This window comes from Corvus moneduloides, chromosome 1, assembly GCF_009650955.1.
Source record: "Corvus moneduloides isolate bCorMon1 chromosome 1, bCorMon1.pri, whole genome shotgun sequence".
In the NCBI taxonomy this organism is placed as follows: domain Eukaryota; kingdom Metazoa; phylum Chordata; class Aves; order Passeriformes; family Corvidae; genus Corvus; species Corvus moneduloides.
Window position 1 is genome coordinate 65,060,418 of NC_045476.1, and position 27,243 is coordinate 65,087,660.

A 27,243-nucleotide genomic window follows, 5' to 3' on the forward strand; every position below is an offset into this window, starting at 1 on the left:
GCTTTCTTCTTAGCAATCTACAATAAAAATGAGCCACTCCTGTTGTCACAGGGACACTGAACCCACTGGAATGCTATCCTGACCTGGTTTAATTAAAATTAACGGCAAAAAAAGTTCTCAAACAAACAGAAAAAGTTACATTAAGAGGAAATGTTAAAGGGAGTTCCTTGCAGTCTGTATAAAACTGAGAGTCCCCCATTTTCATGGCTAACATTTCTTTCATTACATTTCTGTCTGAAAACCTTTTCTGACTTTTCCTCTTTACTAAGAACATCAGGACCTCTCGGCTTCATAAGAGATGAAATAAAATGCACAAAAGAGAAACATCAATACATTCTCTTGTTCTCCTTATACTGGATCCTCTTTCCCAACCAGCTTACCAGAACACTTTGTCAGGAACAGAGATCTGATTTTAGGATGCCTGGCATCTAGCCAAGGCCAGTGGGCCTGCAGATCAACTTCACTGTTGGGTTCCTACTGCTAAACAAAACAGCTATAAATGAAGCTCATGGAAAACTCTGATTTGGAGGGAATTTGGGTTGGGACTTCTAATCCACCAAACACAGGGCTGTTTTTGCCATCATAACGCAGTTCTTATTCACATATTAATCCCATAAACCAAGCATCTCCTCGCTGAAGCCTGCTGTCCCATTTCCCAGGGGGAAAGGAGGAGGAGGAGGTTCTGGCTGTACCTTGCTGGGCTGTCTGGCACTGTGGTCCTGTCCAGGCGCTGGTGCACTCACAGGAGTAGCCATTGACCCCATCGGTGCAGCTCCCCCCATTCTGGCACGGGTTGCTGATACATTCATCAATGTTCTCTGTACAATTAGGGCCTGTCCAGCCTGCATTACACAGGCAGAAATAGCCAGAGATCATTGCCTACAGGTATAAACAAATCAAATAAACTGTGAGCAAAGAAACCAATAGAGTCAGCAGAAAGACTGATGTTTACACTTATTTTATGAGGAGATACTGGAGTAAAGAAATAAAACCTTTGAAACTTTTTGGCCTTGATGGTCACTGGTGAATACCAAAATAAACATAAAGCCTAATCAGGGTATCTATCTCTTCAGGTTTTTTTCTACTAAATTATTTCTTTGCAGGGCTCTTTCAAATTACTTTCTTAAAAATCAAAATCTGTATTCATTTAGTTGTTCAGAAAACTGTTTGCTTGGTTTTAGAATGATCACACTAGAATCAAGTCAATCATATTAGCTAAACCTTATAAAAAGCAAGGCAAGATATTTGGTTTATAAGTAATTTCTCTCAAGACCTTTCTCTGGGAAGTCTGCACTTATGTGGGCTGTTAACTTTCATTTTCATCCTGAGGAATGTTAAAGGGAACAATTTCATCACCTTTTCAGCTTTATCGCTTATTCTGTATGTCTCTTTTCCATTTCCATTGTCACAACCTTTACTACTTCTCCTTATAATGAAGTCCTTCCATATCTGTAACTGCTTTAATTTCATATGTTCTCTTACCTTACATCTCTTGTTTTATAGACACAGTCTTTAAAGGCAAAGCAGAACATGGTCCCAGGTACATGCTACAATCCCATCTTTGATGACAAACAATCAGTGTTTTTCATTCTCTATTTGCTTTTGCCTTACCTATTCATGTCCTCTGTATCCCAAAGAGAGATTTTCAGTATGATGGAAAAGGGTTTTGATGTGTATTTAGGACTCTGAATGTTGCTTTAAAAGGTGTTTTCTGATCTGCATTGTCTGATATTTAATTGACATTATATTTCCTCTGTCATTATGCTGGCCAAATACAGCTCTGATGTTTCTCTATTTTATTAGATGCTTCTGTAGTCCCATTACTTAAATATCTGTGTTATTATCTTCAGGTACTAGTTTGCAGCCATGATTCCCTACTGTTGTACGTTAGAATATATTTAGGGGAAGATGTCATATCTTTTAATAGATTGACTAAAATGAACTTAATAGTCAGGAAAAGTAGATTAGAAATGGGCACAACTGGCCCTTTATACATCCAAGTGAAGACACAGTAGATACCTACAGAATAGACAGCAAGGAATGCTGGGGAGGAGTGGAGTGTAAGTGAGGGCGCCGTCACATTTCACACAGAAAATGGAAAAAGCAAAAGATAATACACCCCAGAATCATAGAAACATTTAGCTTGGAAAAGACCCTTAAGATCATCAAGTGCACCTGTTAACCTAACACTGCCAAATCCATATCTTACGTCTCATTTTCCCTGTGCCTCCAGGGAGAACCAAAAGGAGGATATCTGCAGACTAATGGGCATAAATGGGAAAAGACTCCACTGGAACAAAAAATTTAGCATTTGTGAATATTTCTCCAAAATCACCATCGTAAGTCCTCCACAACAAAATCCCCAGGTCTGCAGCAGGACTTTCCAGAGCACAGCATACCTCATTGAGGAAGCCAAAAACGTCTTCACAGGGTTCATGTGGACAACCTAAATGTTCGCTGTGTATGAGAATGAATTCACAGCACCAACCAGTTTAGGTCCAAAAGACTTGGTTACCATCAATTCCTTTGAAACACACTTTCCATGTTCGCGTAAACAGCCTGAGACTCCAGGAGCACTCTCACAAGATCAGACTAGGAACACATAGCCAATTCTGCTGGATATTAACAATCTGAAGGTCAGCAGAGGTACTGGATCTGTTATCATGGGTAATTCCTCCATCACCCAGGGTGGTAAATTACTTTCGTGTGCCACCAGGGACAGTCATTCATCAGTTCTCCCCCATCAGCACTAGCATTCCATTGGCTAGCCTGGGCTACCAAACACAACTTCTCAGGTCATTGGTGCCAAGATTACCATCTCTACTTCACACACAAAGAAATGGCTTATGTGCCCTGAAACTCACTTTTCTTTCCCCAGATATATCCACTGATCTTGCAATCCCCACTGACTTTGCCTCATCTCATTAGTATGTCTGCACTCAGCCTTCATCAGTCTCACCAGTCTCCCTGACTGGTTATAACTCCACAATGTTGTCACTAAGTGTGAGGAGACCAGCACTTACCAAGCACTGCCCATTTGCACAAGGGTTTTGCAGCTGACAGATATCACTGAGAGGAGAGCACCCATTCGGCCCATATCCACTTCCAGTGTACCCAGATGTGCAGGAACAAAATGCCATGGGCCCTTGGGAGATGAGACAAGACACAGAAGGTAATTCAGTCTGTCACAATGACAATACCAATGTCTGTAAATGTCCTGGACATTTTGAAGCAGAGTCTTTATACAATTCTAACTTATTTAATCTTTTGACACCTTCCCTGGTCAGTGCCCAGTTTGACCATGGAAAGAGCCATGGTGTTGTTTTTTTATGGCCACCATCATGGGAAGTGGTGGGTGTAGTCAAAGGGTACTTATGGGAAGGGGAGTAGTAAAAGCAGTTGTATAATTGGAAAACTGCATCAAAGAAAAATGGTGAACATCTCCACAGTTTTAGGAAAAAGTCCTCTTTTTGGTGGAGCCTAAATCTGCTTCTGTCAATGTTTATGGAAAAGTCTGCTGGCTTTAGCTAATATGCCTGTAAAACTCTTTGGGTTAGGCAAAGCTGACTGTGGAGAAGGGGCTGCAATCTAGATATGTTGCAACAAAGGGGATTAATCCTAACCAGATCCTCCTTGAATTCACACTGATTTGCCTTACAGTCTTTAAGAAAGCATCATACCTGGACCTGAGGTACAAGTAGCCAAAGGATGGCACCCTCCATTATTTACAGAGCAGATATCAACCCGGGTACATCTTTGTCCATCTCCCTCATAACCTGTTCAGAGGTAAATCTCAGTTAGTCTGTAACAAACTATGTTCTTTGAGAATGAACAGCAAAACAATCAACTGGTGAGCAAAACACTAATTCATGGTGTAAAATCATAGTCTTCTGCAGTTAAAATGAAAAAAATTGAGATAGCTGCTGAAGTAAAACCTGGCATATTTATTGTGGCTCCTTCATTGCAGGGATGGATTCTGACTATAAATAAATCCTTCCATGGTTGCAGAAAAAAAGATACATTAGTGCTTGCCAAATATAGGTGAGGTCAGTGATGCCATAGAAGCCCATGTCTCTCAGCCACCATGCTCTGCTCTCCCTACATATCTGTACCCAGTCAGCCCTGGGTACACATCCAGGCTGTTTCCTCCTGCACACCAGAGCAGCCCTTGGATCTCAAACATGACCCCCAGTTCTTCTCAGGACGTTCAGGAGGACCAATGCCCTGCAGCACGACTCTTCATGGCCAGAGCTGACATCACCAAGACTTGTCTGAGGCCACATGGTGATATCCCTTCAGCACTCAGTAACTGGGAGCCTTCACTACATGCAGCCTATTGCCATTTAAATAGCAATCAAAAAGTCAATTAGAAAGACTTTTTCCTGCTGTATTTCTTGTAATGATACCATACATTTCAGAAAGCATTTTAAATCAAATTGTAAAGTTGCAACTTCCACTGCTTGACCTGTACTGCAATGGAAACACTCAGCCTCCTCAGACAGCATTCAGAGCGTGACAATTATCAAGACCTTTTTTTACTGCAGACAATACAGCTGATTTATGGCACACAGGATACTCCTTCAATTAATACAGAAAATGAAATTACTATCATAATTATGCAATCCTTGTTTCCCGTTAATGATCTTGTAAAGGAAGTACTTCACCAAATCTAGGCTCTAACACTGAAAACATCTACCTAGTACAAAACAAACACATTTCAGAGGATCATCTTTACAGGCATACTCTATACAATGTTCATTAATAGCTGAAGCAGTTTGAACATCCTTGGACTCTGAATTCTGTATTACAGTATTGTGTATGTGATATTCTTTCTATGAAACCAATTTTCAGCTTCTTAAATCTACCCCAAAATGGGCTCAAATGTGTTGAATCTTCATCTTTTTAAGCCCTTTCATAGTATTATCAGCAGGATATCCATTTTACCTGGTGGACAGAGCCCACAGTGGAATGACCCAGCTGTGTTGATACATTGGACCATTGGTACTGTTGAGCAGCCTCCATTATTAATTGCACATTCATCAATGTCTTTGCAAGTGTTGCCATTTCCTTGCCAGCCTAAAAAGCAGCACAGAAAAGACATCAGAAAGAAAATGCCTGGCCTTTTTGGTTTCTTCTTTGACCAAATCTTTTCACAGAGTACAACTGAATCGCACTTCATCAGCACAAGAGTAAACCTGTCTCTCTCAGAAGTGATTAAAATTAATACCAGTCTGAAAATTAGGTTTCAAACACAACACGTTGGAGATGTGTGTGGAAGAATGTTTTATTTTAACTGCATTCTGGATATTCCAGATTCAAACACACTTTTACCTAAAGAGGATGTAGTTCTGGTCCAGTGCATGTATGTAGATTTTGCAGCAAAGCTTTATTGCAACTTCAGTTAAATACTTTAAAAACTCCTCCCATAGACACCACCTGCCCAACTCAGGAAGAGTAATCATAGGTTATATGGTCTGAGGGGACAATCAGATTTTTATATTGCCTTAGGGCAGGAAACATGCAGATATGAAAGTACTGCAGACCTATTATGTGAAGGTGATAGGACATGATGGACATGAAGGTACCTGTGGACATCAGATCTATTTAGGTGCTCAGTTTAGAATGAGATAAATCATGCATTAGACTCTACTGCCTGTGTTACCTAGATAGGACATAACCTGAAAGCATTTATTCCCTAGAATAGAGACCAAAGCATTTCATGGAGTTACTCTCATGCGCATCCTGTGTCTGTGCTTATGCTACATGAGCAGCAGTACCCCTGACACCCCATCCCACCTGAGAGCATAGAAGGACGAGATACCTGTGGGGCAGGGACCACAGGTGTAGGAGCCTAGAGTGTTGTGGCACTGCACAGGTGGATCCTGTGAACACGGAGGATGAGGGAGGCTGCATTCATCGATATCAGCGCTGCAGGCAGGGCTGCCAGGAGGGGACATCCAGCCAGTTTCACAGATACAGTGGTACTTGGGCTGCCACAGAAAACACCACGTTGCATATAGAAGATATTTGCAATAGTCAAGAAAAAGGCAGGAGGAGTTAATTTCATAAAATGACTTTCAAACTATAGCAAGAAAGCTTTCAGAGCATTATATGTCTTGCATATTTTGTTTGGTAAGTTGTTTCAGTAGTTTTCTCAGTCTATTTCTTCCTCTGAATTTACTTATTCAGATTATGGAAGCAACTCAGGCTCATTCATTATGTTCATAAAAGAAATCTGTAATTTACCCCAAAGCTCCTAGAGAAAATAAGATCAATTATGAGCTGTACATAAACTTAATTAAAAGTCCTCAACTTGCTTTTTAACCAGGGCAAACAGATCAGTGTAAGCAACCTGAAATAATCTTGGCTATTTTATCTTAATCAAATGATTCCATAGTCTATGCAAGGTGCAGCACTGACATTAAATTGCAAATACATGTTTTCTTTTAGGAAAACAGTTTTCTCTCTAGTAAACTTTACTAATGGCCAGATTTCAGCATTTATCTAGCTTTGGTCCAATTAAAGCTAATGGGAGCTTGTTGATTGTCATAGGAGCAGACACTGTTAAGCCAACACTGAACCCTTTTCAAAAGCTTTCTCAACAAAAAGTGGGCATTAAATAAGTGATGAGTTGTGAAACTTCTAAAAATTAATCAATTATTTTACAGCAAAACACAAAAAATATGTGCTGTGACTGGAATGGTGCATGGGCATATAGGAGTATTAAGGAGCACAAGCTTGGCTGGGTGGTTTTGGAGGGCTGCTCTGAGTGGAAAGAACCAAAGCTGGCATGGTCCATCTGTCTCTTTGGAGTGAACACCCTGTACCCAGATCCTCGCCCAAATGGAATGAGCCAGCTTGCCCCAGAAGAGCACTCAAGTGTGTGCCAGCATCCACCCAGTGCAGATGCTTGGAAAGATTGGGCCTGGAGTCAGACACCACATCCAGCTGACACTGAGGAGCACCAAAGATAAGCAGCAGCCACCCAGTCACCGTGCAGCCCTTCAGCTTCCAGGCCCCTGGCAGTAATGTTCCACTGGCATGCCTTTTCCCAGGAAAAATAAGATTCATTATGTTTGTCCTTCTTAATCATTTAAGCAGTAAAATATTCTAGCAACTTAGAACTCCCAAAATAATGAACAGTAAGAATATTATATTTCAAATAAGACTTTAACTTATAAAAAAAATATTCCCAAGCTCCCTATGGATGTAGTAGTAGATCTAATACTGTGACAAGAACCTCTAACAAGACATAAGACATTTTTGATTCTTTCTGCCATCCTTGGTACAACAGAGAGGTTGTTATATTGTATAGTGGCATTTCTTGCTGTTTTTCAGCAGCAGTGTGTGCTACACAGTTTTGTCATGCTCAGCAGTATTTGTTGCTTATTCATGCTGTGCTGTGTAATGAAGTTTATACATTGTTTCTTACCCTGTGGGGCTGATCCCTTTCTCCATCTACACAGAGGCCATGCTCACAGAGCGTCTCAGATCCTTCCTGGCAGTCATCAAACTTCAAGGCACAGTGAGGCCCATAGGTTTCTGGAGTACAGGAGCAGCTAATAGTGAAAGTGGAAAAAAATCAAAATTTTGTCTTTCTACCACTGTTAAAGATTGTTTATTACCATTCTCCACTCTATGGTGTTTTTCTTAAGAAATACATCTCTTTAGCTATATTCACAATCCTGCTAATAATCATGCACAGAGGCCAAATCTCCTGTTCAAGACACTCAAGAATCACGTGAGACTTATGTATATTCATGGCTGTCTGGCCCTATGGGAGAATCTACAGCCTTTTGTTACATTCATAAGCACAAATCCAGAAAAAAAGAAAAGTCTAACATAAGATTTAAACTGAACATGAACCTGGAAAACCCCACTTCAGTCAAAGAGCACCTAAACTTCCTTTTTCAGTTTATGACCATCATATGATGCCAAGTGCCAAAAATCCTGCCTCTGGCAATATGCAGATATGCCATGTCTGGCCTGTACTGGAGAGTGAGGTACCTTAATCCCCACACCACAACAAGGGGCAGCTGCTGTCTCAGCAGTGCATCAGCTTTTAGGGATGTGTGGTGGGCAAGAGGTGGCATTTGGGGTTGGTGGGGTGGGAAGAACAAAGCAGTGGATTGAAAGAAGACCTTCTACTGGGAGGATCTGTTTTGAAAGCTGCCAGATGCATCACATCATTATTTATAGGGCAGAGATTAGACAGTATTATACATATGTGGTGGAACTGAAATGGGGAACTTCCAAACCATCGGATAACGTTTCCCTTTTCTCTGGCTCTATTTCCACATAGACAAAATGTGAGGCTCTGAAATACAACTGAAAGGGATATAAATGTACAGAAAACCTCCTGTCAGATCACTAGCTTCTTATTAAAATGACAGTGAGACTCTCATTTGGATTCAAGTTACATGCTGCATTGTCTGCACCTTGCAGAGACATATGGCAGGTACACACCCATCTTGGATTGCTTTTAAGGTGCCTAATGAAAAATGCTCAGTAAGAGCATTTCTCTGCAGAATTAGAATCAGGGTATTCCAGTGCAGCTGACCTGGACCTTGGAGCAATTTATATAAAATAAGCTGCTGCTGTCCCTTCCACTATGTCACATGCTCAGCTGAAATAGCAGTTTGATAAGCCAGTTGTAGGTAACTAAACAGTGCACCCAGGACAAGCAATCCACACGAACTTAGGCTTCAAAAACCCACAACAGCTTAATGCTTAACTGCAGTCTGCAGTGCAAGACAGCGTGTTCATTATTGTAAGAGACAGCAAGCAGAACAACACCTTCCCATCAGTGCAGCAGCTCAGCCTGGGCAAGCACAGAGGCAACAGGTCAGGGAACCAGATGACTTTTGTATGTCTAAAGTACATTCAGAGCTTCATGCTCAACTTCAAAGGACACAACAAGGCAATGTGACCATCTCCAAAGGAGGAGAACAATGGCACTGTCTCCTGTCTAGTCTGGCAAAGATTAATCTGCTACCCATCCTAAGTTTCTCAGAGAAGAGCTTCAAGAAGCAGGTCACACTGCAAGGCACTTCAGCCAAATTGTGATGCACTGCTGCTTGGCACTGCCATGGTTCTCTCACATGGCTCATGGCACGTTGTGACGAGGCCCCTGTTATTTTGGTTGTGACACAGAAGTCTGATAGACATGGGGCCTTCCACAGCCTTTCATTCAACTGATGCAATGGCCACTTAAGGCTCTGATTAAGGAAGGTGTTTCCTGGATACTTGCTCTATTTCCTCATACTTCAGTGCTTTCCTGAGTTACAGGAAAAGCATGCAGGTAAAGAATATGAACAAGGAATGAAGACTGCATTATGTTCCATTTCATGCAACCTAATCCAGTACTTCCCACCACCTGGTATTATCTCTGCAGGCTATGGAAAGTCAATTATTACCCTTTTCTTTCCTGCAGTCCACACTGGTGTATATAACCATGCCAGAGCAGTAGCGGGGTGACCCAGGTTGTAGAGCCCCAGAAAGCTTAGCAGCAATGTCCTCACAGCTGCTGAAAAGAGATGTCATGCTCTGCCTGGGGATGGATTTAGCATTTGGGGAGCACTCAGAAATAAGTAAGACAATATGTGAAAAGAGATAAAAGGCAGTACAATGGACTTGGGGAAGGGACTATATAATAATCCTGAGTGTGTAATGAAAAAGCAGTAATATTAAGGTTTTGATGACTTATGAAGAGGTCCTAGTTCATTTCATGAAGCACTGATTCAGCAAGTACCAAGGAGGGCAAGAAGTACATGAGGGAATCATGACTATACTAACACAATGACAACGCTTGCAAGAATGGCAGACCTTAAACCTTAATTGAGTCACACACCTGTACATCTCTGAGCATAATAAAAAACAAATAAAGGCAGATTACTTTGTGTGTTGTTTCCTCGACAAATATCTGTTGCAGACAAGCTAGAAACATCCTTTAAAATTGAAGTAAAGCTTACAAGGAAGCATCATGCACCAGTGACACCTCAGCAGACTGTGTTAATGCTGAAGCATGAGGAGCACTATAGGAGGACTTCCTTTGTTTGGGGTTCTTCCAAGAACTCACAAAGCACTATAAGCTAGTGTTACATCAAGCAAATATTTGTGGGGGCTAAGATTTTCGGTCTGAAGCAGGAGACAAAATGCTTTGCAGAAAGTTGTGGCATGCTCTCCAGCGTGCTTGTTCCCATTGCACAGGGATAGCTTGGTATTATATTTGAAAGTTATTTATTTACCAGATTATTTGACATTTTGGGTAATGAGACACAAAATGTTCAGGCTGGCTTGCCCTCAAGCAAGTGAATGTTTTCTAAGGAGCTGGGCACAGCCAGAGAAGAACATGCTCCAGAAGCCTCATGCATATGGGGCCCAGCACAAAGGCAGCCCAGGCACCCCCTTGGTCTGACAGCTGCAGACAGCATTTCTCTTCCCCTTCTGTCTGGCAGCACTGTGCATTCCTTGCTCTGCTGCTGTCTCAGCAGTGCCTGTGTTTCTGGAGGGGATGGAGGCATTTCACAGAACTGTTTCTGATTTCCCAGAATACTCTGTGTTGGAAGGGACCCACAAGGATCATCAAGTCCAAGCCTTAGTGAATGGCCTGCATGGGGATTAACTCATGATCTTGGTGTTATTAGCACCCTGCTATGACCAACTGAATGTGCTGGGAATGCCAGTGATCAAAGGTGCCCATATATCCAGGAGATTTCCAATTCAAAGCCTTTTCTGGGCCAAGCCTGTTCACTCCCTTCATACCCTCACTCCCTCTGAGTTCAAGGGGTGAGAGTGGAGGGATGGTAACGTGGCTGTGCTCTGTGGGCATGTTGGTGAGTGCTGGTTACAGACCATCATGAGCATCTCACCTCCCCAGCTACATCCCATGGTGCAGGATATTTCCATTAAAGCATCTGCACCTACAACAGGGGGGTGGGTCACTGGAGCCAGCCTTCAGTTTGCAGCCTTCTCCCCTGGCATGGCTGTGTGATGGATCTGGTTCCTGCTGCTCTTCTTGTGTCAAAGCAGGCAATGGCTTTGGAGGCCCTTCTGCATCTGTGGTGGGCTCAGTGTACAGTGCAGTAAGGATCTTATATTTTCTCAGGCTGCTAGGGTTTATAGTGCATAGATATTAAACAGACTTACTTCTAGAACTTGTGCTGCAGGCGCGATATGGGGTAAAAAAGTAGCAGAGTATTCTACACAGGATATTTGTGCCTAGTTTTGAGAGTTTACCTGTAGCTGCCTGGTGTGTTCACACAAGTGGCTCCATTCTGGCAGCCTAATGCTGTTCCAGCAAAAATCTGGCATTCATTAACATCCACGGAGCACAGGGGGCCCTAAGATGAAATGGAAAACCAGTTTATTTTCCAAATAACTGAGAAAAGAAGCAAACCATGGACCCAATGTTAATATAGTTTTCAAAGATACACAAACCATGGGCTGCTAGCAACACAGCTTCCCTTATGAAACACAATAACAAAACTATTTTTCAGCTGTGTTTCTGTGACCCTTGCTATCAGTGAGATGGGGATAAAATATTTCAGATGTAGAAAGCATATGAACAGCACATTTTTGTCATCCCTTCACTTTCCAACCAGAAAAAGACTCAGAAAATTTTCTTTTTAACTGTTTCTATCAGGAAAGCACATAAATTTTGACCCAAATCTTGCTGGGCTAACTTTTAAGTTGAAATCCTTTGAGAAGAAGATATAACATTTCCATCTCTGGTGCACAGAATAGCACCATTAAACCATTTGCTAGTAAAGTCTCTGGATTTAAAAAAGTCAGAATGGCACTGATTATTTATACACCCCATTTGTCCTACATGTTCGAGATTGAATAAACATCCATCCCTTCCCCCATTCTCTCTCTATCCTTGTGTAAGGTCAACAGCAAGGCATGCAGTTCAGTTCAGTGCTCAGCAAAAACCAGACTAATTCTCTGCTGTGGGAACTGCCAAGAATCACTGACTTCATGGGCCATCGCCTGTGTGTAACAGTGCAGGGTTTGGCCCAGTGCTTTGGGCTTCTTTCTTTTTTACAGGTATAGATTGATATTGTTGAGAAGCAAACGAGCTGCTCTCCAGCCAGTGAGTGATACTGCTGCTTTGCTGTTCAGTGTATCTCACTCTACCCTGAGCAACCCTAAAATGCTGCGCTTCGTGGCGATCACACTAACCTAGATGCAGACTTACAGTTAAAATACACACTCTGTAGTCAAGGAGGTTAAAGACTCACCTGCCAGCTGCTGGGACAGAGGCAAAAGAAACCATCCAGTGAGTTTACACAGGTCCCTGTGTTCTTACAGGGGTTACTACTGCATGCTCTCCTCTGGATGTCCTGAAATGCCAGAAAAAAGTAGAAAATGAGGTTTCTGCTTAGTTGGTGTTCCATTAGCATTTATTTTCAAGAAAAACCTTCTTTTTTCTTTTTTCTTTTTTTTTTTTTCTCATTCTTTCTTGGATTCCCCCTCCAATTTTTTCAGCAAGGTTGATTTGTAAAAGTTTTGAGCTATTTCACTTATCCCTGTACAAAATAATCATGCTGTGATTGGTACTACACAGAATGGTCAAGCCCTAGGATGAGAAAAGCCCTGTAAAAAGTAAATAATAATAGAGACTGTTCTTCAGCAGCAGCGTCTAGATGGAGGGTTATCTTGTCTTTTCGATTCCATGGGTGATTCATCTGACAATTGTTTTTACAGCACCTTTAGGTGTGGCTTGTCACAAGCTCACTGGAGAAGCAAGCAACAGCTGAAACTTAGCTAGTTCCAATACAATAAAAATTCAGTTTGAGTTTCTGGTCTTTATCTTGACAGACCAGTGAAGGAAATGTTTACTTCTCCTTGGTATCTACTTGTTGTTCTTGAATGTACAACTGTTTTTCTGCTAAGAAATGCAGGCTCCTACACAGTTTATATTTTGTAAGAAGGCATATCACCTCCTCCACAAATCTTGGTCCTTTTTTTTAACCTTCTGTTACCAAAAAAAGTTTTCCTGAGGAATGCATGAGAGGAAAGAAATCATTTAGCTATTTAATCATTGAAACCTCTCTTTATTTACTTGGGGCTGGGATTTTCTTTTCTGCTCTCTAGTTTGCTTCCCATTTACTTACCTGCTGTAAGCTTTGAAGTTTGTTATCAAGACTCAGGATCTGCAAAAGAAATGCAAATTGCATTGTGCTTGGTATGAGAGTGACCACAGAGGTACTTGCTGGATACTGATAAGCTAACAAAATGTATTCCTCTGAGAAAAGAGAATAGCTGATATGTGAAACCAGGTGACAGTCGGAACCAAATGAGGCCCCATTCACTGTGATTTTGGTGGGTTTGGCTGTTCAGAAAATGACAGCTTAAACATGTCCCAGCCTGGATCCACAAGGCAAGACTCAGTCTTGCAAAGACATGTTCAGGTGCTTAAAACCAAGAATGTGAATATTCCTGTGGGATTGTCCAGGTCCTTGCATGCATGACAAGGACGGAGGTCTGGGACAGAGCACTGACAGGCAAGAAAAGGGTCACCAAATCTCAGTGGGTCGTAACCACAAACAGCAAGCTGAATAAGGGAATATGATAGATACATACTAGCACCATTTCCCTAAAGGAAGATCTCTTAGGCTATAAAATATTTTCCTATAAGGAACTTGTGGAAACACTGTAACAAAAGACACTTAAATCAGGCAATGGTTTAAAAATTTTCTCATGGAAAAAAATTTTCAGGAGCAGGGAAGTGACAAAACTACTGCATAGGTCTTTTCTTTCCACAGAAAATCCCTATAGCCCATTTCACCCGTGGAATGGGATGTCTGTTTAACAACTATGAAAACATATATGGTTCATTTCCAGAATTTATCCATAAATATTAGAGGATATAGTCAATACAGATGCTGACAATGAAAAAAGAAGAATCACAGTAACTGGAAATTTTTGGGGGATTTACAGAAATTTTTGCATTGTCTCCAGAGCTTCTGAATAAGCATCTCAAAATTAAACACAGACTCCAAGCTGATGTTAAAGAGGGACTCTGCTCCAGTTCCCTGAACTGCGTCCAGAAATACTAAAACGAATCAGGTTGTTTAATATTAGTGCGAGGAATGGAAAACTGGGAATGTCGGAGGAGGATAACGCGAAGGTATGGCTCACCTTGGAGGTCAGCAGAGTAATCTGCTGGGATACATTCTGAGAGGCACTGCTGGCTTTTTTAAGTTCTTGAATCTCTGTGCTACTCTCTCTAACCTAAACAACAGAGATAATGTGAAACAAACCTTGACTTTTCAAAAGCTTAGGAAAGTTTTGTCCTTGCATAACTTTACTATTATAAAGTCCACTTAAATACAGAGAGCTCTACTACACACACAATTTAATCTTGTAATTATCTTCTGTGATGGCATGATTACTTTACAAGTCTGCAATAGCTAACTTTTATATTAGACTACTGATATAGATAATATAAAATAAAATAATACAAACCACATCAAACACTTGTGAAAACAATTTAACCATTAATATGTAAAACTGAAAATGAAAATATATTAAGGAAAAGTAACTATATCACCTGACTAAAAAGTTCTGCAAGGTCTTCTTCATTAATTTTTACTTTCCCCAATGGTCCAGTTCTAAATTCAATATTTTTGCTGGAGCCAGCATGGAACACTAAATTACCCTGCTCGGAGGATAAACGAGGCCTGTTGTGTTATGGAAAAAAAAAAAAAAAAAAAAGAGATCATTTAGTTACACATATCTGCCAAAGAGTGTGTAAAATAGAGATGCAGTAAAGCCATTCTGCTCCCATTACCAGCACTGCCAGGCCACCATATCAACAAATGCAATGGTACTTACTGCTCATCATAAGTGGCTCTTTTCTGCCTCTTTTTTTCATGGTGGTTTGGGTCACAGCTCAGTCCAGCAAGTAATAATAACACAACTACAAGCCCAGGGACAGGAGGAGTCCAAAGCATTGCTCTCCTTCAGCTGTCCTGAGCTTGAAGTGAAACCTCCAGTGCTGGATTGGGCTGTTGTGAGCCCAGGTGCCCTTTGCTCTCACACAACTCCTTGTTCACAAGGTGCCCATTCTGCTGCCTTGTCTTGCAAGGGTGAACTTTATCTCAGATACCTTAATTAAAGATTGACAGCATGCAAATCCCCTAGACATTAAATGCATTTTTCTGTTTTTGTCTTTTGGTTTCAGGAGCTTTGAGAGATCATTAATTGGAATCTGCCTGTATTTTATCAGTATGTCTTTGCCCTTTGTACAGCTGAGCACCCCTGTCTCCCTGAGCACCTTGTAACCTGCAGCCGTCTGCTGCAGAAATGGCTCTCTCACATGCTGCACCACAGGGGCAAAGGAAAGATTATTTGGCAGCACTAAAGGACTTAACTGTTACAAAAAAATCCCCAACCCCAAATGTAAAACCCACAGTGGCTGGCAAGGAATACTCGTATTGAAAGAGAAGCTTCCAGTCAGTAATTTACTGGGCAGATGACACAAACAAGTCAGCAGTACTGAACAGCATCCCATGGATTACAACAACAAAGTACAATTTTAACTGAATATGGTTGCTCTGACTCAAGGGTGGCTCAGTCCCCAGATGCTGAGGCTCAGGCTGCTTCTGCTGAAAGCCATGAGAGATTCCATGTCCCACCTCTCCTTTGCTTTTGCCAGAGTCTCCATATTCCCCTTGCAAAAGACTTTTCTGTGCTTTGTTCTTTCTGCTTAGAGGAGCTCTGCATATGTTTTCTTTCCTCATGCTAGGAGCTTCCTGAACTTCCAGGCCCACCACCATTCCTTTTCATTTTCCTTTTTGCTTAGTAGACATCTTATTCAGATTGCTCACATTTCAAAACTCTACTGAGAAGAGTAGCAACAGTTGTACCTGCTCTTGCTTGTAGGTAACACCAGCATCGTTTAAGCCCCAGACTTTCCTGGAAGCCATGGAGCTCTGGCACTTCCTAACCCTGCCCAGTCTTTCTGCTCCAGTTTGTGCTTGTGACCTACAGATGTCCCACAGATATGTGGAATCTCCCCATGGAAGCATTACGAGCTTAAAACAACCTGGGAAGAAATTGGATGTGGTGACAAAAAATACTAATGTCACCTCAAAAAGAGACGGATGCACGCTGTGAACGTGCATATGAAGTCAGGATGGCCAATGTTTGTGGTGCTGCCACAGATAACTTGATCTTCACTGTGAGTAACCACAATGCCTTAGATTGTATCAGCTGTATCCCACCATTTTTGTTTGCATAAAACCTAGATTTTTATTACATTTTATTATCTTTGTTTTCATAAACTTACCTTGGAATTCAGAACAGCATCAGCATGCTGACCACTTCCCTTGTGCTCACGCTGACTGTGATATAGGTAACCCAGCAGTCACTGCTGCTGCCAGGGCATCTGGAAGGGCAGAGGGGAAGCTCCTACCGAACCCATGGAAGACAGTCCATCCCATGTACCTACTACTGAGGTAGAAGGACAGCTCTCTGGGCGTTCACCTGCTCTGCAGCAGGGAGTCTATCAGCTGTTCCTGCCAGAACAGAGAATATAAGGTGAATTTTCCATGTGTTGTCCTTTACCATCATAAGGGACAATGTTTCCATAAAAATACAGAATTGTGTCCTTAGTTGTTGGAAATATGACTGCTCCATATGACTGCTCCATTCAATCCACATGAACTATGTTTTTTTATACCAACTGAGAATCTGTCCCTCCACCCTTTTTATATTTACTATTATGCTTTTTGCCCTGAAACATCTGTTCAGGAACAGGACAGCATAGACAAATTATCAATGTTTCTGTCCAGTCTACGGGACACCTTCTGCCTCTGGGTATCCTGGTACTGTCCATTAAACTAGCGCTCATTAACATTCTTTCCGTCGATTCTGAAGCCTGTCTGGAGGGGATTTTTTCTCTTTTTGTTTTGATTTGCTTTTTGTTTTAACAGTTTACTGAGTTTGTGTAAGTGTCAGTTGGATGTCAATTTGAATAAAGTCTGGGCCAACTACACCCGCACTCCATAGCAGAGTGGCTGAATGTCTGGATACTCCAGGAACTTACTTTCACAAAGTCCATTGTATGCTGACAGTTTCCATCCTGGCCTTCGGCTGTGGCCCACAAAATCCTTCCTTTCCTCTATTCATTTCTTCTGCACACTGAGTATGCATTGCCCCTCTCTGTCGCCTGTCAACCTTCAATTCAGGCTTCCCTTTCCAACTAATTAACTCCAATAAACCAATAACCAGCGAGCAATAAACCATAAAGGATGAAGACAAGGCTGCTAATGCAAGGAACAAGAAGAAATTCACCTTCTCTTCCTGCACGCTTTATAGCTTAGAAAATAGTTGGCCTGAAGACCAGCTGACTTTGACTATGCACTGATTATAGGATGGAAAGAGAGGGTTGGGCACCCACCTATTGGCATGACACACAGTTTTCCGTTTCATTAGACCTTCCAGATTTTAGTTAATTTAGTCTTTATTCCTAGTGAATGCACCTTAGGCTGGCCAAATTGAGAAATCTATAAACCTCCTTGAGGAGAGAAATAGGTCCACACCTTCTGATTTTACTGTAATATATGGATTGAGACATCATTTTTGGAAGAACATAATGGAAAACATGCAAATGTCTGGCATAAGAATAGGTGCTGTTCTTTTTAACAAGAAGAGCTGGCATGAACCTCTCCTCCTGGGACAGATCATTCATTACCTCTCTACAATGAAGGCTCAGAAAACAGCTCTAAAGAGTATAGGTTGTGTGCAGATTTGGCAAGAGTAACCGAGTGTTTGTCTCTAATTCTGGTTGAAGTTCATCCTGTACTAGCAGGGACTACGATTTACCACCATCTTGTGTAGCTGTGTGAAATGAAATGGTGGTATTCCTCTACTTCTCCAGCACTATGTGCCTGCAGCGCAAAGACAATGGTATAGAAGGTGAGAGTTGACTCAGATCACGGCCAAAAATTCAACATGCATTAATTACTCCTAGAAAGTAACTCAGATGCATGGATATGACATGAGTTTTTGACAATGTTACCTTTTTAAATGGAGGAAGAGCAGCAATTGGTGTCAATTCAAGCCTGGCTAACTTTTTAATGGAAGACCAAAAAATAATCCTTTTTTTTTCCTACAGACAGAAAAAAAAATCCCTGCTGTTCAGTGTTATCACTCAAATATTTGCAAATAATTATAAATCTGGTCCATTGCTGGTTAAATACCAAGTAGAGCACATTTACCCAAGTTTTCCGTCAGCTGAGCTCGTATCTCCCAGTTCTTCCGTCTTCACTTCCTGGATCCTCTTTCATCTTTCCTCTTTCTAGTAATACTCTAGCGTTCAAAAGTGACACACAACACATGAAGTGACACTCCCTATAACTGTGCAAATTCATGGTGTAAACCATGCTCAATGTTGAACTCAGCACTTCCCATGTGTCCCTACAGCTCTGAGACAACCAAGCACTAAGTTGGTTATCAGGCCCTGTGCAAAGGATCAGCAACCATGGGATTTACATCAAATGTAGGTGACTCTGAAAAGTAACATTCCCCTTGCTGTTCCTTACCTATAACCACCTACCATCAGTTCCTTCTCTCTATTCATGAGTGTCTGGAGAGTTTTATGGCCACAGCATCTTCCCCAGGGGCTGCAGCTGCTGCAAGCCTCCACTTCCCACACCCCTCCTTGAGGATTTCTTTTGCTTCTCAGCATTCTGATCTCTGACACCTGTCTAAGATTCCGCTTCCTCAACACAGTTGATGAAGTTCATAAGTTACCTGCTAATGAAGTTAAACTACCTGGCCAGGAAATTGAGTTTTTCAGATTTTAATAGCAAATGACAAAGATAAGAGTCTTGATTTAGTTAGCTACTTAAGTTGGAATTGATCTACTGTCCCAATTCTCCATGGATTCCTTTATCACAATGACGTTTTAACATGTTAGATTTTTACTTTCCTTATGAGACTTTTATTTTAGTTATTCTTTCTGATTTTTCTTCCTACACATTGCTGTTTCTATAAACAACTAACCACTTTGATGCTTCTTAGTCTCCATTTCATTCTTTTTTGTAATTAGGTTCACTAAAAGCTTCCAGTTGGTTGTATTGGCTTTGTTCTTTTCTATTGATTATTCCAGTCCTTTTAACACATTCCAGTTGCTTTAAAACACACTGGAGTTATTTTTAGGGACTTCCACTTGCATAGCCACCCTTCTTCAGTAACAACCCTAAAGCCATGAATGAACCTGGCTGCACAACCTCCATTGGATTCACTCTGCTCTGTACTGCTGGCTTTTACCGAGATGCTCAGTCCGAGCTGTATCTGTAAAGCATTTGCTGTGTGTGGATGCTGTGGTCACAAGTACGGTAACCACAGCACCATACAATTCTGTCACCATACAAAATAAGCAGTAAGATCCATCATCCTGGGCAAGAAGAAGATCTGTCCAGATCAGTGGATCATCCAGGTCACTCTCCAACAGTGGCCAAAAGCAGATAGGAAATGAAGGGTACACGAAGGGGCAAGCACACACAGTACCTCTGCTAGGTACTCTCCTGGCCTCCACTTACTTGCAGCTCGGGAACTTCTTCAGTCAGAGATTTACTTACTCAGTACTCTCAAAGGATTTTTCTTACATGAACTTGTCCAGTCTTCTCCCCAAGCTTCACCTTACAACGCATGTAAGGTTGTAATGAGTAACAACACGTTAAGTGTGGTCAATATACAGTGAAAATGGCAATAAAAATATAAATTCTGAGAAGAATCCCATTTTTAAGTGTGTTATTTATAAACTGAGACTGGTTTATTTTTAAAAATATATATAGGGCAAACAGTTGAACTAATCAAAACCATTTATTACTATCTATGTATGAGAAAATACATCAGAACCATCAACATGCTTTTCTTCCAAATTCCAGGTGGCAATTAAAAAAATATTTCAATTAAAACAGCCCAGTGCATGGACAAAAGCACAAGACAAACATGCTCTAAGTGAATCCGGGATTTCAGGATGTATTCTTGCATCTAAAATCAGAGACATTCTTCCCTGGAGGAGATTTCAGGAACTTTTTTGCTGCAGTTTCCCAAATCCTAGTGAAGGGTATCCAACCAGTGTGGCCATCTGACACTCCATCCAACAAGTCTCTCACTAAAAGTGGTGTGTTCCACTTGATTTAAACCCTTCCAACTCTGCCTCTTGCTTCACCAGAGCTCTTACCAGAAGATTCCTGGTCCAGTTTCCTCCCACTGTCAAAAGCACCAGGTGAAGGAAAGTCAAAGAGAAAAACCCAGTTGTTTTGCTTTCAGAGGCAGCTGCCTGGCCTCCTAACAACAGCTACATAAATGCCCCAAACCTTACAATCAACCAAAGATAAAAATAACAGAAATCTTGTCATGGTCTTTGCAATAACATTTAAATTGGCATACTATCACTACCCAGTATTTCATAAACTTCCCCTTAATGAGGTTGTAACACTGCAACACTCATGTTTGCACATGCAAAAGGAAAATGGCTACTGGAATTAATTTCGGGCTCTATGTCTACTTTTTTCTGTTTTCACATTGTTTTTCCTTGGATATTTCTCTGACCAGTTCAACTTCATACAATATTTATATAACACTGCTCAGAAATGCCTAGTGCTCTTAACCAATTATTACATTACCTCCTCCAAATCCTTACTAATAGGTCAAACTCTTTAAACACCATCAGAAAAAAAATACAGCACTTAAGTGGTTGTAAACACATACAAGACAAAATATATTAAACTCCTAAGGAAAATAAATATAATTCAGTATTTATACAAGAATCCAAGTGTTAAACATTAGTATGAACAGCAAGCAAATAGAGCAGCCAAAGGGTGAGCTGAGAATTCAATACTTCATCCTTGAGATGTAACAAATATTTTCTAAATTTCCTGTTTATTTTAGAAATGTGTGACAACTGCTGAAACAGAATTGTACAGTCATTAAAGCATTGGACCTGTTCAGAGTTCTACTGAAATGTCTCTGTCAAAACCAAAATGGGCTTTCCCTTGACTAAGTTTATGAAATCGTTATCACCAATCAGTGTTTTCCCAGACTGTAATACAGAGATTCCTGAAAATCCTTATAATTCTCCTAGAAGAGACCAGTCAAAAGCAAGATAAAAAAGCCTCTGGGCAGGAGCCTTACATTCACTGCATGCAAGGATGCACCTCCACTTCAAGCATCAAAGAATACTCAAAAACTCACTGCATGAAACAAATGGTATTTTAATAATTTTGCTGCTAGACAGGTTTCTTCATGAGTATAGGGAAACCTGAGACTAACTCAGATAGAAACTAGTCGGTATAGGGAAGATTCTTGTAAGGCAGTCTGCAAGCTTCAGAAATGGCTGCATAAATGTAACACCACCAAATATGATACCCTTTTTCTCAGTAGAAATTCTCGAATTTGAGGGAACACAATCACATCACCTCACTCAGATAAAGAAATGTAATTAAGATGTGCAAATGAATGAGGTACAAAATCAAAAATCAGATTCTGGAAGTCTCCCTCCCTTTCCAAAGCTGTTTTCCAGATTTGACTTCTTCACCTTTCAGCTGCTTTTGTAATCACATTTCATTCCTGTGAAAATGCTTAAGCTGAAGTTGCAAAGTACAGCAATGATGTAGGCTGCAAAATACTTAGGATTAGGAGACTGCTTGGAAAAGGAAGCAACATGATCATCAAGTGAGGTCAAGCAGGTACAACCCAACAGAACTCAGTAAACCAGTCTATTAATGACAAACCAAGGAGATAAACAGCAGTCCCTCAATTTAGCTGCACCAGTATTACAGGGTTAGCAGGGGTAAAATACACAAATATGTATTTACAATTCTGAATTCTTTCAATTTTTTTCTTTCAGAAACAGCTCAAATCAGCAAACAGATTCAGTCTTCACAATCACATTGAATTAAAATTCACTGTCAATATGTAACAGGCTCTGTATTATTGTATCAGTTTTAGGTGCAGCTAGGTAAGTTTCAATTTCCACTTTAACACTGCTAGCTTAGAAGCGGCATATAAAGCATTAAAATATGTTCTACACATAAAGGAATTGAAAATTAATTGTTAATAGTAATATTTTTCCAAATATTATTACAGCAAAGCAAAATGAATAGACTATTTACGTGGTTTGGCAGAAGGAAATTCCAATTTATATGTCAAATTGATAAACTTTGTTTTCACACCAATGTTTGGAAAGATAGCAATAGATCTTCATACTACCACATTTCTCCCAAGAATAAGACCATACAGCTATAAGTTACTGATCTGGCTGATAAATCTACACAATAACCACTGTGTGTACAGGTACCTATGGTTCACTCTCAAAACCACACCTGCTCTTTGCAGTTTAGTAGCCAGCATGGTAGTACTTTTTTGCCATTTCAGTACTACAAGGAACCAGGTAAAGACAGAGGCCGACGCCATCCTTCTCTAGAGCTTTGTCCAGAGCTCTTTCAGGAAAATCCATTTCCATTTCTCTTTTACAGCTGGAACAGTCCAAGCAGTCAATATGCTCTTGGAGAATAAGACAGGCTGAAGCAGGTCAACCCAAGCCTTTCCTGGTTTAACAGTCCATAAGAAACATGCAAATCAAGACTGAAGGAAGAAATACACAGGAGTCGGCATAAGATAAAGTATGGCACAAAACATCTACAGACACTCATTTTGAAATTGTTTTCAGGACTACAGCAGATGAAAGTAGCTGCAGTATGAAATGAATACAGCAGCTCTGTTCTCTATGGTCTTCAATTTCTCCTGCATTACCAAGCCCAGATGGAACATACCATGACTGTTCCAGTGTCATCCCATGGGTGCAGGGAAGAGGGGGAAGAAAACTCATTAATTTTCAGGATTGGCAACTTAAACTTACTGCTTGGTGCACAAGAACTATGACCAAACTACAAAATCCTTCTGTTTTCTTCACATAATCTCCCCAACGGATGCTTACTAAGTATCACCTCACCTTTTCCTCACTCAAGCTGTTTTTAATCTAGATACCAATGGGAAAATCCCAAGGAAAGATAACCACTGGAGCCCATGCTTCTTTAGAGGGGTTTCAGTTTCCCCATTATTTTTTCTATTATTTCAGAGGTACTGAACTCAAAAGACTTGATTAAAAACCCACTGAATCCAGCTCTGTGAGGTGCTGTACACCGGTGGCACTCAGTATGGCCACATACAGTGGTTTCAGCCCAACATACACTCCTAACCCTAGTACTACCACCAAGATTTGTGAAGAAATTTTCAGAAGCAGCCCATACAGTTTTTCTCCAGTTCTTATGTCACAGGAACCTAAACACGGAGCTTCAAAATTTTTTTTTATGTCTTTTACACGTAGGTCTTTGGTAATCAGAAATGATCTTATCCTGAAAAATATGAGAAGAGGAACAGGCAAGTTATTGTCAGGGCTGTGATAATCTTGAAATATTTTTATTCAGCTGCACCTAAACAAATCATTCCAGACAGATATAGTTGGGTTCCAGAATCTTACAAGTATTTAAAGAAGATGAGACAACCATAAAGGACAACACTATATCTTAAAAATTTTATACAAAATACTGAATTTAATAGTTTCATGAGCTACAAAAATCAAATCAAAATTTCAGATCATATATAGAGTAAATCTTTTCAGAAGAGATAATTTACATTTAAAGATGAAGACATTTTTCATGTAGAACTTGATCTCTGTACCTAATTAAAACAGCTTTGAAACAGTTGCACACAGTACTGAGAAAATGGTTTTAAGATAAAATGAAAATAGTCTTATCTTTTTTCATTCAAATATTTGCATATACTGCTCTTTTTCATTTTGCAAACTAAAAAATAATATTTAAATAATGCAAATAAGTCATGTAAACTTCCATTTAAATAAAACACCTATAGAGTTCAAATCCATCATGAATACAAGTTATTAAAAATATATCAAAACTGTTCAGCAAAACGTCTAGACAAATATCTTGGTAAGCTCTGGTTTTTGCCCAGCTTCCATCAGCTTTCTCCTGAAAGATAGAAGTATTTTCTGCCACCAGTCCATATGCATCAGATTCGAGTTCTAAATTATTCAAGTAGAATGGAGATCAATTTTGCCACCACGTGTACGTTGAGGCTGTTTCCCAGAAGACGATAGCATTGCTTTACTGTTACCTTTTCAGGAAAACCTAAAACAAAAACATATAGTGCAACATCACTAGTCTGGGTTTGTTACTTTTTAGTCTAATTTTTTTTTCAGTGAACATTTCTTACAGCAGTTACAGAGACTGCTGCAGAATTCACCCTCCCTTCAGCTTCCCCCCAAAATTCACAAAGTTACAAAATCAATTTGCAACCAGTTCATTGGATTTGGATCAGTTCTTCTATTATCAATACTGCCATCTCTAATATTTCACAAGAAGCTTCAAAGCATTCCTCTGCTGTGTAACTAATGCTGACCTACCTTCCCTTCAGAGGGCTCAAAACATCCAGCAGTCTCAGGGAGGGGCAGCAGCACTAAATCCCTGCACAACTGCTACTCTAGATAACATCCACAGAAGAGCATGGCCACAACAGAAAGAAAACACAACGATTCTGCAGATGGATTAAACTGCACTTCTCAATAAGCTTTACATTGTACTTCCCACATGATCCCCTCTAACCAGCTCAGGCAAATCACGAGTCTCCCAGTGCAATACACCACCAGAACAGATTAAATGATGAGCAAGGCTTACTCAGCGAGTGATTAGGCAGTTGAACAATTTTCCATATAATTCACTGCCGACCCTGTTAAACACACTCAGAAATACAGACAGCATCAGAAATGTCCATCCCATAGTAAGTGCATGGACTGGCAGGAAGAAGGGAGCGCTGGTAAAAATGACACCAGTCCAGGTATTGTGAAAGGACTGTGTTGTGTACTGAGTACCACTCCTGAGAGTGAAGCAGTTTCAAGCAGCCAGCTGGTCTGCTCTGTCCTTGCTTGCACTCTTACCTTACTCCAACTGTGAGGTAAAGTACATTTGCTTCAACCTGAGTGAAAGATGAACACCAGTGGTGGCTTAACTGTTAGGGTCATATAGGTAAGCTGCTGAAACTTGACCACATTCAATTATTTCATCATTCCCTAAGAAGAAACACCTAACTTTGACTTGGAGGTCATCACCACCCCAGTTAGCTCAGATGCATAAGCACACTGTGAGTGCAAGTAGTGATATGTATGCTCTGAAATTTTCACAGCTCTTCAGAAAAAATTCTCTTCCAGAGAGAGCTCAGGAGAGAATGTGGTTGGATAGCTGTTGAGCCAAAGAAGGCTCTGAGGAGGAGGTGGTGTCTGGGAGGAGTTGTTCCATCCTTCTCTGCCAGTTATTCGTGCCTCAAATGTGGACTGCTCTGGTAAACACATCTTCTGCCAGCTCCATCCACTCTGCCCAGCTTCCTAAGCACTCACATTTGGGCAAATGTTCTTCTGTCTTTGGAACAATCACTTGCACTCCCACACACACTTCCTTAGATGGAGTTTTCACATTTGATCAATGATAAGGTACAGAATAAAGGCATTTTAAAAGAGTACATGAAAATAAATATGTATTTATGCACACATACACACACAGGTGCACCAAGAAGCCTACCTGAATCTTGACAATGTCAGAATTCCTCCTTCTACCTTTTGGCAACTGAAAACCAAGAATTAATTTTCAGAACTCATGATCTCCTTTATCCCAAGCCTCCTCCTTCTGACTCTTAACACTGTCTTGCACTTTCTATCTTCTTGGCTCCACACAGAATCAAAAAGTCAGATTCAACACCTCCCAGTATGCTGGCACTTGCTGCACAGCTCTCACTGTAGCATTGATGTCACACACAGTACTTGATGACATTGAGGTCTTAACAGCACGTACTGCCCCACCATATTAGCTTTTGCTTCCTAAAAGCTTGCATAAATTGCTAATAAGAAAAATGGAAAACACATCCTGACATCACTGTCATGAAAGCAGGTCACAGGTGTGAGAATGCTCTGTTCACTTTTAACGATATTGCTGTGGGACCCACCAGAGTGACTAAGACAAATGACTGCAGTATTTCATTGAACTGTAGTGCAATTACTATTTATACATTTAGATGTTAAAAGCACAAATAAATCTGGTCATGTTAAGAATGAACAATGACTTTTAACTCTGGACCTCACATATTGGAAAAGGCCATCCACTTCTTAAAACACAGAACCATTTAGACAACCACATTTCTTCTGATGATACTGTAGCTGCACTAGTAACAGCATCTGTTACAAAGCTCCCGGCAGTGTGTTCACATAGTTTTCAGCTTAATAGTTTCCTCATTCTTCAGTTTCTTGGACCAACAACATATACGCAGGGGGTACAATTCCAAGCTTTCTGGTTTTGAAAATTTCAGCCTAAATGTTGTTGTCAGTACAGAACACAGTAGCAGAGAACTTATAACACATTTTGCTCTGAAAATACCATATTTCACAATGATTACTTGAAGTTTAGCATGGGAGAAATGCTGTCAGGGCAACACCTTTTGCTGCAGCCATAAATATATCCACTTTCAAAAAAACCCAGAGCTTGCAAATTGTCAAAGGAAACTGAGACAGTACCTAAATTCACTAAAGATTTCAATCAGCCTAGAATCAAGTAACACTTTTTTAAGCAAAAAGTGGGAAATGTTTTAAACACAAAGAAATGTCAGACTTGTGACTCAACGCAGTGGGAAAAGCATGTTCTGCCTATGAATCAGGAGCATATGCAAGAGGAAACCACCAAATGAGAGAGGCCTGCTTTTTGTGTTGTCAAAGTTGGAAAAGTAGTATAGAGAGGGAAGAGAACTGCAAGAACTGTAAAACAGTTAAAATACTAACTGCCATAATTATGGCAAAAGGGTACTGTCCTCTGAGAAGTGGAATCCCAACCAACAAAAGACAGGTCTGCTAAATGAACACATTGTACATGGTGATGATCTGACTTCTTCAGAAGCCTGACTTGTCTTCAGAGTTCAGTTCTGGTTTGCAAAAACATTGAACCTCACTGGTGTCTCTGCAGATGAGCTCTGAACAGAAAGTACGGTATCACTCCAAGCACTATGAAATTACCACAGCCAAGTTTCACAAACTGTTCACCCCACATTAATGCAGTCTTCCAAATATAAATTTCTCCATTGTCTCAGTTCTCCCTTTGTAAAATACAAGCAACATTAATCCAATTGCACCTCTCAGTAATGTTGCAGAGACTGATATAATAGTGG

General features: G+C 40.6%; 2 protein-coding genes across 8 annotated transcripts in view; both read right to left on the minus strand.

The window, feature by feature from the left end:
• Positions 1–14,961, minus strand: part of CUBN (cubilin) — a 143,648-nt gene extending 128,687 nt beyond the window's left edge. The window contains exons 1-12 of the mRNA XM_032113394.1: positions 14,842–14,961; positions 14,558–14,687; positions 14,146–14,238; positions 13,119–13,157; positions 12,243–12,344; positions 11,239–11,342; positions 7,433–7,559; positions 5,822–5,990; positions 4,945–5,076; positions 3,681–3,776; positions 3,024–3,145; positions 693–879 (exon numbers count right to left, since the gene is read on the minus strand). Of these exons, the coding sequence (XP_031969285.1) occupies positions 693–879; positions 3,024–3,145; positions 3,681–3,776; positions 4,945–5,076; positions 5,822–5,990; positions 7,433–7,559; positions 11,239–11,342; positions 12,243–12,344; positions 13,119–13,157; positions 14,146–14,238; positions 14,558–14,687; positions 14,842–14,960 (1,420 nt within the window). The 5' untranslated portion in view covers position 14,961. The remainder of the gene's footprint in view (positions 1–692; positions 880–3,023; positions 3,146–3,680; positions 3,777–4,944; positions 5,077–5,821; positions 5,991–7,432; positions 7,560–11,238; positions 11,343–12,242; positions 12,345–13,118; positions 13,158–14,145; positions 14,239–14,557; positions 14,688–14,841) is intronic.
• Positions 14,962–19,820: 4,859 nt separating this feature from the next.
• Positions 19,821–27,243, minus strand: part of TRDMT1 (tRNA aspartic acid methyltransferase 1) — a 45,448-nt gene continuing 38,025 nt past the window's right edge. For 6 of the 7 annotated variants that reach the window (XM_032113473.1, XM_032113464.1, XM_032113436.1 and 3 more), the window contains one exon: positions 19,821–24,170. In XM_032113473.1, the coding sequence (XP_031969364.1) occupies positions 24,070–24,170 (101 nt within the window). In that variant the 3' untranslated portion in view covers positions 19,821–24,069. The remainder of the gene's footprint in view (positions 24,171–27,243) is intronic. The other variant, XM_032113482.1, reaches the window with a different exon arrangement.